Source organism: Eurypyga helias, unplaced genomic scaffold (genome assembly GCF_000690775.1).
Source record: "Eurypyga helias isolate BGI_N326 unplaced genomic scaffold, ASM69077v1 scaffold32872, whole genome shotgun sequence".
Classification (NCBI taxonomy): domain Eukaryota; kingdom Metazoa; phylum Chordata; class Aves; order Eurypygiformes; family Eurypygidae; genus Eurypyga; species Eurypyga helias.
Genome location: NW_010237228.1, coordinates 1,076 through 13,554, shown reverse-complemented (window position 1 = coordinate 13,554; position 12,479 = coordinate 1,076). Strand labels below are relative to the sequence as shown.

The 12,479-nt window shown below is 38.6% G+C and overlaps 1 protein-coding gene across 1 annotated transcript; it reads right to left on the bottom strand.

Annotated features, from left to right (window-relative positions):
• Positions 1 to 301: 301 nt before the first annotated feature.
• NEK3 (NIMA-related kinase 3) lies at positions 302 to 12,082 on the bottom strand (the record flags this gene model as incomplete). The annotated part of the gene is made up of 15 exons (XM_010147387.1): positions 11,963 to 12,082; positions 11,106 to 11,199; positions 10,788 to 10,885; positions 9,876 to 9,959; positions 8,830 to 8,897; positions 8,630 to 8,716; positions 7,484 to 7,538; positions 6,360 to 6,560; positions 5,937 to 6,008; positions 5,303 to 5,335; positions 4,131 to 4,230; positions 3,593 to 3,739; positions 3,006 to 3,140; positions 2,267 to 2,432; positions 302 to 347 (listed from the first exon to the last, which is right to left on the bottom strand). Coding segments are annotated over exons 1-15 (1,503 nt in total), but the record flags the coding sequence as incomplete, so codon positions are not given.
• Positions 12,083 to 12,479: the final 397 nt, after the last annotated feature.

The window sequence follows — 12,479 nt, the reverse complement described above, 5'->3', positions numbered from 1 at the left end:
AGCCTTGTCTGCCTTTGAAGCGTGACGAGGGGGCAGCGCTAACGCTTCTGACTGCACGACTCTACAAAGCTACTACCGACACCAAAGACACCGAGTATTGGCGAGTGTTCCAGCTAAAACGCTTGTTACGCGTTTTTCACCCCCGGTTTTGCGATACAGAAAACATGCACGCTCGGAATTTTTTGACCAAATTAATTTTATTAATAACTACTTCTATTAACACCATGGATTATAAATACCGGCCAGCCTAACTTCAGTTACCGTAGGTAAATTCAAGTTTTCAGTCGCTGTGTTTCAATACCATTTTCAGTTCAGACACCCAGTCTGGGTCATCTTCCTCAAAGTCCCTAAAAACAGATTTCAAAACGTAATTTTACAACGCAAAATAAAACTTTATAAATATTGGTTTGCCTTTTTTTCCCCCTTAAAATTACCCTACAGCTAGGAGAAATTACGTTAAGAATACCAACATGACAGACTTCTTCCCTGCACCACTGTGGGTCACGAATGGATCGTGTTTCTCTGTCAAATTTACCCAAATAAGTTTTATCAAAAGCAAAACCAAATGCATATACTAAGAGACTGCAAATGTGTTGGTATCAACAGCTTGCAGCTGAACTGCAGCAACACGTGCCTAAGCAGTGCTTCTCCACGTGCCTCAAAAGTAAACAATCTCATAAACTGAGATTTTGAGATACCCCTCCCACCCCCCCAACCACACACACATCTGTAAAACACACTATTTCTGCTCAGAAGCTGCTGATGCACACTCTGCTCGTTCACGAACAGGAAACGTGGGTTACTAACATAAACAGAACACAGAAGTTAAAAAATTTCTACAAATGCCTCGATAAATAGCATTTTATTGCACTACGCATGAGAGAGTGGGAAGAAGAATACACAGATACAGCAAACATACCACCAGCAAGTGGATTTGCCACTGGTTATCTGACTTCAAGGTCGGAGTACAAAGATGTTTCAAGCAAGAAGGTTTTGCACTTTACCGTGGACCTAATTTCATCTCATTTTTGCAAAGTCATCAACAAAAACTGCTGATAACAAGCAACCTGTTTAACATCAACACCATCAGTAACCATAAATATAGCAAAAAAACCCTGTAACATAGCAAAAGCTACTAAACTTTAATCACAGAATAGCCAGCGTCATAAGGGACCTCTGGAGATGATCTAGTCCAACACTGCTGCCAAGGCAGGTTCATCTAGAGCAGATCACACAGGAACACGTCCAGGTAGGTTTTGAACATCTCCAGAGAAGGAGATTCCACCATGTCTCTGGGCAGCCTGTTCCAGTGCTCTGGCACCCTCACAGTAAAGAAGTTTTTCCTCAAATACAGGTGGAACTTCCTGTCCTCCAGGTTGTGCCCATTGCCCCTTGTCCTGTGGCTAGGCAACAGTGAGAAGAGTCTCACCCCACCCCTCTTGACACCCAACCTTTAGATATTTATAAGCATTGATGAGATCCCCTCTCAGTGTTCTCTTCTCCAGGCTAAACAGACCCAGGTTTCTCAGCCTCTCTTCGTAAGGGAAATGTTCCAGTCCTCTAATCATCTTCGTAGCCCTCCTCTGTCCAGTAGTTCCCTGTCTTTCTTGAACTGGGGAGCCCAGAACTAAACACAGTACTCCAGGTGAGGCCTCACCAGGGCACAGTAGAGAGGGAGTATGATCTCCCTCGACCTGCTGGCCATGCTCTTCTTAATGCACCCCAGGATACCATCGGCCTTCTTGGCCACGAGTGCACATTGCTGGCTCAAGGTTAATTTGCCGTCCACCAGCACCTCCAGATTCCTCTCTAGAGAGCTGCTTTCCAGCAGGTCACCCCACAGCCTGTACTGGCGCCTGGGGTTATTCCTCCCCAGGTGCAGGACCCTACACTTGCCCTTGTTGAACCTCATGAGGTTCCTCTTCGCCCAACGCTCCAGCCTGTCCAGGTCTCGCTGAACGGCAGCACAGCCTTCTGGCATTACCAGCCACTCCTCCCAGTTTGGTATCATCAGCAAACTTGCTGAGGGCACACTCTGTCCCCTCATCCAGGTCACTGATGAAGATGTTAAACAGGACTGGACCCAGTCCCGACCCGTGAGGAACCCCACAAGCCACAGGCTTCCAGCTAGGCTCTGCACCGCCAATCACAACCCTCTGAGTTCTGCCAATATCATTATGTAAGACAGGGATGGATTTAGATGCTGAGAAAAATACTGATTTTTTTTTCAGGGGAACATCTTTTTGGAAAAATCACTTTAAGGAACCAAAGCAAACAAAAATACAAGGATGTCATTTGTACATACGTGTCGTCTTCATCAGATCTAGGCTCAAGTGTCTCAGAATTCATGACAACAGCTTCATGTTCACCATCTACTTCGTCAGAGGCATCCGTTTCATCGGAAAGTGGACCTCTAAGTATATTTCCAGAGGCTTTGAAAGTATAAAAATGAAAATGTCACCAAAATCCTTTATTTAAAAAAAATAAAATTATTAAAAATATAAATACAATGCAGTCTGTCTGATTTGTCCCCAATTCTTAGCAGATTCCAGTACAAGCTGTTACCTGTTTTAAGCGGGGAGATAAACTACTGGGGCAACTGAAGTGCGGAGCAAGTCTGTGGCTGTGCCTGTCTATAGAATACAGGTATCTTTAGCTGTGCCATCTTACCACCCTCTCTGCAAAACAGGGCGCCACTGACCTAGTGAAGGTGGAGTTCCCTGGTGGGGCTATAGCCTCCCTAACACGTACATTGTGCCTCTGGGCAGGGTGGAGACCGCACGGCTCTATGGGCACTGCGTTTATGTCACGACCTCATTCCGCGACTGAGCCGCAAGAGAAAAGTCCTTCATAAAGAGATGTAGCGGAGGTGTACAATCACTCAGGAATTATCAGCTTGGAGTTTTGTAAATCCACAGTTCAGCTGGTAAACTTTAAAGAAAAGACCCAAACCAGCCTGTCGTGACACGAACTCGAAACTGTTTACCCACAAACTGGGGATTTACCTGGTTTATAAACGGTGTACGTTTTAAATGCTAAGCTGACATCTGCGTTACTGAGAATGTTCATCAGGGTCTGAGGAGTCTCCTTGTTCCACTGCTTGCGTGGCTTATTTTCACTGTAGTTCCTAACACAGCCACCTAGGCATAAAACCGTTCATAAACACGCTTAGATAAAACCGCATTAGCAGTGCGGATTACAAAGATCACATTCTAGACAGAAACACAGGAAGACTCCAGATGTTTCCATCTGCAGCATTGCCGACCTCTCGACACAGAGAGGTGTGCTTGAAAGAAAGGCAGCTGCACTCTGCATCAAATAAACTCCTCAGTGCTACCCCCACAAACGGCATATGAAGAGGAGGGTTGGCAGGATAATTTCTTAGTGATAACAACTTTAGGGCTGCTGATGTTATCAGTGACATTCATCACTCTCTGCAATCCTCCTGTCACACAAGACCACTAAGAAATTCCCTTCAGCACAGCGGACTTTTGGTGTGTTCTGTACATCGTTTTAAATATGCACTGTAAAGTTTTGGTGTAAAGCACCACTGATATTGCTTGAATTAAAACCACATTTAATTAAATCTTACCTTTAGCCTCTTCACGTGTAAAACTGGAAGAAAGCAAGGAAGCATTTTCCAGGACATCCACCACAGTATTGGATATCCTCTTTTCCCATTGCTTCCTATGGGGATGTGACAAATCAGTAATTCCTGGGAGGATGTCGCAAGTTTCTACTGTAATTGCAACACAAAAAAAAAAAGGATGATAAGCAGCATCTAACATGATTCTCTACCCATGCAAACCAGTTCTAAGTGTACAGCACTTCACTAACAGTCATGCTGGATTCTGTGAGTACAAGCGTAAGAGCTCCCCAAATATTTACTTTATACCCAATGTTTTCATTCTTTTTAAAAACATTTTGGCCGCTATTTTTTTAATTAATTCTTTGGTTTTAAATCTCAGACGAGCAGTAAGAATCAATATAACTGCAGTAGTAACAGACAGTGGCACAGTTTTCTCTAGATGCAGACTGGTATGCTCTACCTGTTTCAACGGCTGGATCATTCACATTTAGGTATCACTACATAGAACGAAATGCATCGGCCTTAAAACTATAAAACTTACCCTCTTCATCAGATTTCCTTTGTTCCTTTGTGCTTTCACTCAAATCCTTAGTAATATTGTGCCTCTCTAAGGGGCTATGCTTTCTTTCATCTTTACTTTGCTTTAAAAGAATAAAGACTGTATTAATCATTATCCTTGTTGTTGAGAAAAACAAAGCAGGAACGTGGCACTGGAACAGGTTGCCCAGAGAAGGGGTGGATGCCCCATCCCTGGGAGTGTTCAAGGCCAGGCTGGATGAGGCTTTGAGCAACCTGGTCTAGTGGAAGGTGTCCCTGCCCATGGCAGGGGGGTTGGAACTAGATGATCTTTAAGGTCCCTTCCAACCCAAACCGTTCTGTGATTCACCAGTGCTGTGTGCCCTTTTTTTGGCAGACAATCTCAGTTTCTGAAACTAAGCACACATGTAGCCAATTGATGTAATTTGTGGGTTTATTTTTTCACTTTTAAGAACAGTAGCAATATAAATGCCTCATATTCTTAGGGAAAACAAAATGCACAAAAACATTAAGCTTCCCATATTAAATATTGTTAAATATTCTTTTAATAGCTCTATTGAAAGGGAAAAAAAAGCCCTACTGGGAACATGTTTTAAAAAATATACTCAATATAGCTAAGCCAGGCTGTGCTATAATGTACTCATAGGTGACTTCTTGGCCACCTGTGACCTAAGTCTCCTCACCTGAAATCTCATATTGGACCTAAAGCCTGGTGACAGTTATGTCCAAACTAGACTGTTTCTACAGCAGCATGTTCAAAATGTGTCCCTAAAGCAAACGCATCATTTCTTTTGCAGTATCCCAAGAAAAACAGAAGAGGGTGTTTCCAGAGGCAGGGAGGTGGTGAGAGTGTTGGGGGGTTTTTTGTTTCTTTTTTTGTTTTAGGGTGGGCTTTGTGTTTTGTTTTGGGTTTCTGTTGTTTTTCTGGGGTATGGTGTTGTTTCGTTTTTCAGAGGCTATAAGGAAATCCACTTTGGAGCTAAACTAAATGTGAGAAACCTCAAAAAGTTGGAGTGGTGGGAAATGCACCAGGAAAACTCTGCAATCTGAACACAGGTGACAGCTGACCTAGTAGGCGATCTCTGGTTTAGCACAGTAATAATTTTCCATATGGACTTTTACATAATAAGAACATTCTAAATTACTAAAATACAAATATTATATTTGAATACTTACCCTATTTTCTTTCTTATTATTTGACCTTCTACTCTCCATGACATTACCTGATACATTAAGGAACAGGTTCAAGAGTTAATAGCTTTAGCAAACATTTGGGGTAAAGTGGTATCCCAGAGGTATGACAGCAACAACATGGAACCAAGCAATGAAAATTATGTGAAAGCTTCTTTACACTTCTGTCAAAGTAGCTCACTCTCAACAGGGACTCCCTCTACTATTAGGTTCCAAATATGTACATTTTTGTGTAGCTGAATTTATGCAGAAGAAAAAAATCCAACATTCTCTTAAAAAATTAAATAATGAAAGGAGCTTGTTTCACCATATTCTGGGAAAGAAAGCAGTGTCATATTTAAAATATATGCAACAGCTCGAAGTTTTGTTCATTTTAATACTGAAAGGTTTAATTCTAGCACAAGTCTTAAGACTCACTGCATATGTAATTGTAGCTCTGCACTGTACTTCTCATGCTGGAACATAATCACGCCCTTCAGGCATTTTTCCATACAAGTTCAATACCAGATTTTGAAATACTTAGAAGTATATTTGAACATGTAGTATTAATGACTTATATCTGTATTTAAGATCTTACAATTGCTAGTAATTTTGTCATTCCTTACATCAAGAAAAATACTGCTGACTTACCCTTTGGTCTTGCTGCATGTTTCTTGGTTTCCTTTAATACCTGCTCAAACTCATCTGTCATCTGCAATATGTATGAAGAGATGCAAATACCGTACCAATTTAACTGTTGCCCAATTACTGTATATGCTATCTGTTAAGAACAGACTTACTATACAAAAGCACTGTTACAGGGAACAGCTAAAAGTAATTTTAGCAGCATCATGTCAATATTCAGCTTCTGTTTTCAAAACAAAGCCTTCTAAAAACTCAGCTTGCTGAGAAGTCTGCAATTGTATTTATGGCTTTTAGAGTAGGATCTACACAACACTGTTATTTCATATTGTCATACACTAACAAACCACAAAAGAAACTGATTCAGTGTCTAAAATGTAGATACTATTGTTTAAATAGAAAGACCAAGAATATACTGTACCTCAGAAGGCAAATAATTTTTGATAAGTTTGGCTAAGCAACCTCTTGCAAGAATAGTACTGGCTGATGGACGATTCTTAGGGTTTCTCTTAAACATCTGTTTTATTAAGTAATGAAGTTCATAGGAATAGTGAGATGGCAGTGGATTGTAGGACCCGTTGCATATCTTAAGGATGAGATGTTTCCAGCTATTGGCTTGAAACTGCATTAAAAATAAATTAACACTAGAGCACAGAGTTTAAGCGTAAGGTAGAAAGAAACTGACATAATTTAAGAGTAACTTTAATATTTATTATATAAAAATGTATTTTATTTATCTATGTAGGCTCGCTATTACCATACTGCTTTGTCTCTCAGTTTGACTGTTTCAGGGCTATAATTCAGAGTTGTGGAATAATGACCCTGAGCAAACACATGACTAACTTTCCCTTATATTTTATACGGCTCTGACATAAGCATTTATGTCAACAGTGACAGAAATTAAATTTGCTGAAAATGAAAGCATCACAGTTTGCATAAAAAGTTTGACTAAAACCAAATAATGATGGACACTGCAAACAATAACCTGAACAGCTGGAAACCGGGTGGGAGTTACTCCTATAAATATAGGATCGTTCAAATTTTATTTTTGTAGGAATACAGCATTGAGAAAATTTGGATCATCTTAAGTCTCCTTTACTTCATATACTTGAGATCAGAATCAAACTGCAAGAGTGAAAACTATAAGCCCGGAAAGAGGCAGACTGATTTTTAAAAAAAAGTCATCAAAAGTAGCCTTTCAAGGCACAAATATCCTCTTGCAAATCTACAAGAAATGGCCCAGATCACTTCACTGATACTGAGGAAAATTAACCAAGAAAGAAAAAAAGATTTTTTTTCCTAACAATTTAGAAAATAGAGTGTTTTACAGAAGAGTCCAATAGGTATCAAGAGCTGCTGAAAAACAGAAGGCATGTAGTGAAGGAGGGATGGGAAGTGTGGAGCAATACTTCCCTCTTTCAGAAGCAGCAGCAAGCACATCAGTCAAATATATAATTGACTGTGAATCCATCAAACTACGCCTAACTGCTAATTAAGTTTTAAAGAATTCCAAAACTTTTCTGCTAGCAATAAAGCTATACCTACCGGATGTCTGAGAGTGCACAGCTCATACAGAATACATCCCAGAGACCAAATATCACTGTAGGTATACAGAAAGATGAGAAATTTTGAACCAAAAATTACAATTGAATATCCTGCCTAGTAAAAGTAGAATTCATTATGTGTACATAACTGAATCGAAGAAACTAAAAATAAATGTAAGTAACCATTAAAGACAATAAAATTGTATGTTTAACCTCTCCAATACAAAACTCTTGCTTATTTTACCCCACCCTGATGTCAAAAAGAACAACTGTCACACAACTGTAGTTGGCTTTTTATTCCTAGAATGACTCGAGCAATCTTCTGCAGCAATATTTATCCTTCTGCACTTGAAAGCCTTTCTATTCCATCACCCATAACATCAGATGGCAGACACACAGTCCTAATCCTGAGAGCTGGAATTCTGACTGTGCCAATAAGAATTCTCCCCTACTGAGAAAAAAAACATCATCTTCCACCAAAAGTGAGTACTGCCACCTGCACAAGAAGCAACTGATGCTTTTCTTGCAAGAGGAGCAGAAAAAAACTTAAACGCTAGAAGGTTTCTTCCCTCCTCTGGAAAATGAATCAGTTGGTTCAGGTAAAATTAGGGTCCCAGAACAGATCTAGGTGAGGGGATATAAAATGTCAGAATTTTGGAGTCTGGGGGAAGCTGTAAACACTGTACTGTGAAGATGCACTTGTAAGTTCTTGACTGGAATAACTGGGTTCTATAAATTTAAGTCATCAGTTCTGTAGCCATTATCCCTACAATATCAGGACTGACAAGAAGAGCTTAAAAAATAGGATCAGCCAAAAAAACTAGACCAGCAAAAAGACATAAACATGTACATATGTTAAGTGCATGCATACATACATGTCTGTATGTATATACCTACTCTGCTAAATGCCCAGAGAGGTCTGCACACCAGTCTTCAAACTTTAAAGATATTGTACTCTCAGTTACCAAGTAAAGAGGAATTTATGCCTTTTCATCTTAAAAAATACTATAATTATGTCTTTCTAAATATTCTTCAGCTCAGTATCTTCTCCAAACCAAATACGGATAACCACAAAGTCAGACTGAGACAGCAATAAGAAGACATACATCAGTCAGGCATTATTTGTGAGCACTGAAAACACAAATACCTTTTGTTGTTGTACGGCATGCTTTCCCATATTTCTGGAGGTACGTAATAAGGAGTTCCCACATATGTACAAGCATATGACACTGGACTATTGAAAAGAGGAAAAGCCAGATGAAAAGTAGTGATTTAAGAACTCGGTACTATTTATCAATAGTAAAATCAAACTTCACACCACTGAGATCAGTGGAGATATTCACGTACTGTGCAAGAAGGCGCGCAGATCCAAAATCTCCCAATTTGACTTTTTCATTTTGAGTGAGGAAGACATTCTGTATTTCAAAAGCATAGATTAATACATTTAAATATTCCTCTAGGAAACATTTCTGCAGTTTGCATATACAGAAAACAGTGAAAATCACTTCTGATTTCTTATCTTTCTATTTCTATTTATGTTCTAAGCACTGGAACAGGTTACCCAAAGAAGCTGTGGATGCCCCATCCCTGGAAGTGTCCAAGGCCAGGCTGGATGAGGCTTTGAGCAACCTGGTCTAGTGGAAGGTGTCCCTGCCCATGGCAGGGGGGTTGGAACTAGATGGTCTTTAAGGTCCCTTCCAACCCAAACCATTCTGGGATTCTATGATTCTATTTCCTTTTACTTGCTTCTCCTAATACTTCTACCAAGAAAAAAAAAGTTAGTTAAGAACTATGTTGTGTTTAAAGGGTAGTGGAAAGGTTACATGGGCCTAAAGCCTCAGCATCAACAGCAGAGGAAGAATGAGAGCTTAGAAATGCCACAATCTCTATGCTGTACTCAAACCACTGAGGTCCCAATTTATTGTGAATTTCTATCTTTCTGCTAGGAAAGAGTAAGAAAGAAAAAATGAGAGGCAAGATATTTACAAACTGCATACTCTGAACATATTTTAAGGTCCCTTCCAACCCAAACCATTCTGGGATTCTATGATTCTATTTCCTTTTACTTGCTTCTCATAACATATTTTATCTCATAACGTATTTTCTCAGAACATATTTTATAATTCTGTTATTGTTTTAAATTACAAGCAGTCTGTCACAAGCACCTGGTGCTGTCAGCAGGGCGGATATGAAGGGTATAGCTATACTTAGATGATGTTTATGCCCACAATACTATGTCAACCCATACACTCAACAATTTCGTTTACTTTATATTCTTAAGCCTAAATAAAAAAACACAGCATGTAGCAGTAACAGGAAATTATGGAAGAGGGAGCTGAACTTTCGCATGCAGAAGAGAATTTATTATTGGCAACAAAACTTGCTCTGTTCACCTTGGATTTGATATCCCTGTGCAACACACGTTTATCATGAATGTGCTTCACACCCAGGCACATCTGCACAAACCAGTGAAGGATCTGAAGAGAGTAACTAAGAATTATCACAGCTCAGTGTTGTATATAATGAATACTTTACAAACAGATTAAAAAACAACACTTTCTCTGATGGTCATTTTAGAAGTAAGATAATTAAGATTTCACAGTAAATTAGCAAATTAAAAAAGCCCAAACCAAACCCCACACTGCAATAACCATACTGTTTCTAAAAGGAAATGTATTCTTTTTAAAAGTACAAATAGAAGTTCTTAAAGATGCTGGGCCAATGCAAATGCTAGACTAGGTGAGGATTCCCGTCTTTCCATTTTAACCAAGATGATATTTGTAACTGCGGCAGGAAGTAGTTTTCAATCACTACAACGTTACTTTGGACTTCCTAAACAACTTCATAGCCTCTCTGATAAACAGCGTTAATGCTGCATGGGTTAAACATGTAATTGCTACTTAAAATGCAAGCATTTAGACCTCTGGCTAGTTTCATTTATCTTACCAGCATGCTTTATTTACTTTTCATTTGCAGTACCTCTTACTGGTCTTTGAATTCTGGCTGAAGTTTGTGTTAAATTCTTACTTAATTGCATAAATTTATGCATGCCAACCTGAACCTGTTTTTCACACTGCCTGAATAATTCTCTGATACAGTCAGCAATTGGGTTTTTATTCCTTTCAGTCCAATTCTCATCTTGTTCTGCTGGAAATCACCAAAGAAATAACGTTCCTATTCTATCTATAAATGTCTTTGTTTCATTTAAGGGACTTCAAGGTGTTTGTATATCTCTGATTTGTTTTATGAGATGCTAGGTGCTTCAGTTTACATGGTCCTTGGTTCTAAACGATGTGTTTTCTTACCGTATCTTGAGGGAACAGATTTCCTCTTTGGTGTTTAATCTTTTCCATTAGATCTCCATCATCACAATACTCCATCACTATATACAGATGTCCATCAGCTAAACATTAGGTAATTTAAGAATAATTTGTATTTTCATTAGTGGGGTAAGTATATTATTTTCACTATAAAGTTTCAACTACATGCTCTGTATTATATATTACAATAAACGTTTATTTTGTTTATAACATGTATTATAAGCAACAAGAAAAAAGTAATCTTGATCCCTCAGGAGTATGCAACTTCAAACAAATAAAGGTATTTTAAGTTTTTATATTTACCTTCAAATGATTCTTTGTAGGCAACGATATTCGGATGTTTCATTTTAGCCAAAAGAACTGCTTCCTTCCTAGAGTTCTCTGCACCGGATGAAGACTGAAAATGTAAGCATGCTTATATAAATGTCACACTAATGAACTGTCATATATGCACACGATGTACCTCACTTTCCAAAAGTAAAATATTTTTAAGTCTTGTTCCATGGTTATTTTAAGAAGTACTTCAGAAACTTGAAAACCCCATCATTTTTTTATCTACGGTTTATTACTAGCTGAAGACTTCAGGTTTTTGGGGGTTTGCTTTCTTTTTATTTTGAGAGGATATTTTCTTATGCAGTTAATACATTTTCTATTTTAAAAAGCACAGAATTATGTAACAAAGCACCACACACTGACTTTGACACAGCTGACAGTCTACACTGCAGGAACTTAGCAAATTAAAAAAGGCCCAGGTAAGCCAAGTGCCCAGGTATTAACTGAGCCTCGATAAAGCCAGTGCCTCCCATTTTACAAATTTTTTACTTAGCTAAGTTCAGAGAAGGTAACCCAAACAACTGGTTGAAATTTGTATCCTAGCAAAATCAACGGGAATACAGTCAAGGGCATCAGGAGAACAGGGGTTTCATTCTAAGTGTCTCCCTATGTAACCACGCACTTTCTGAAACAGATCAGATTTTGCTACTTTACTTATTATCAACAACATTGACTCAGACATAGATAGTAGCCATATCACGCAATATGGCTAATAATACACAAAATTATCAGAAAAAATGTTCAGCATTTCAAAAATAGAACCACAATCATGATTTTTTTAAATTATTTTTTAAGCAATGGGTGAGTGATGTACATTTCATGCTTACCATGGGAAGTCTTATTTCCTTCATTGCATACTTCTTGGCACTGATTCTATGATGAACAAGCAGAGCTCTGCCAAAGGATCCTTCTCCCAGTACTTTCAACACTTCATATTCTTCCATTCTTTATAACACTTCAAACACTCGCTTTCACAGGATCATCCTCTAACTTTGTCATGACCTTGATTAATTTTTTGAAATGTGTTAATATAAACAGCATAAAAAAAACCCAAAACCAAACACAATGAGAATGGGTGATAATGTGGATAACTACAACCGTTCAGCATTACCATAAATACAATTCCAACCACTGTTGTGTGATTTTGCTGAAAGTGAGGCCTTCAGGAAGTTCAATTCAAATTACCGTACAGTGTATTGCAGCAGTTTTTTATTTTGAATGCTAAAGCTCTTTGAAAATGTAAATTATAGACAACTTAGCATCATCTTTTTGTTACCTGCACTTCTGTAGGTGGTTTCATAATGCTAAACAAAACTCATAGGCACAATAATATAAACAGTAAGC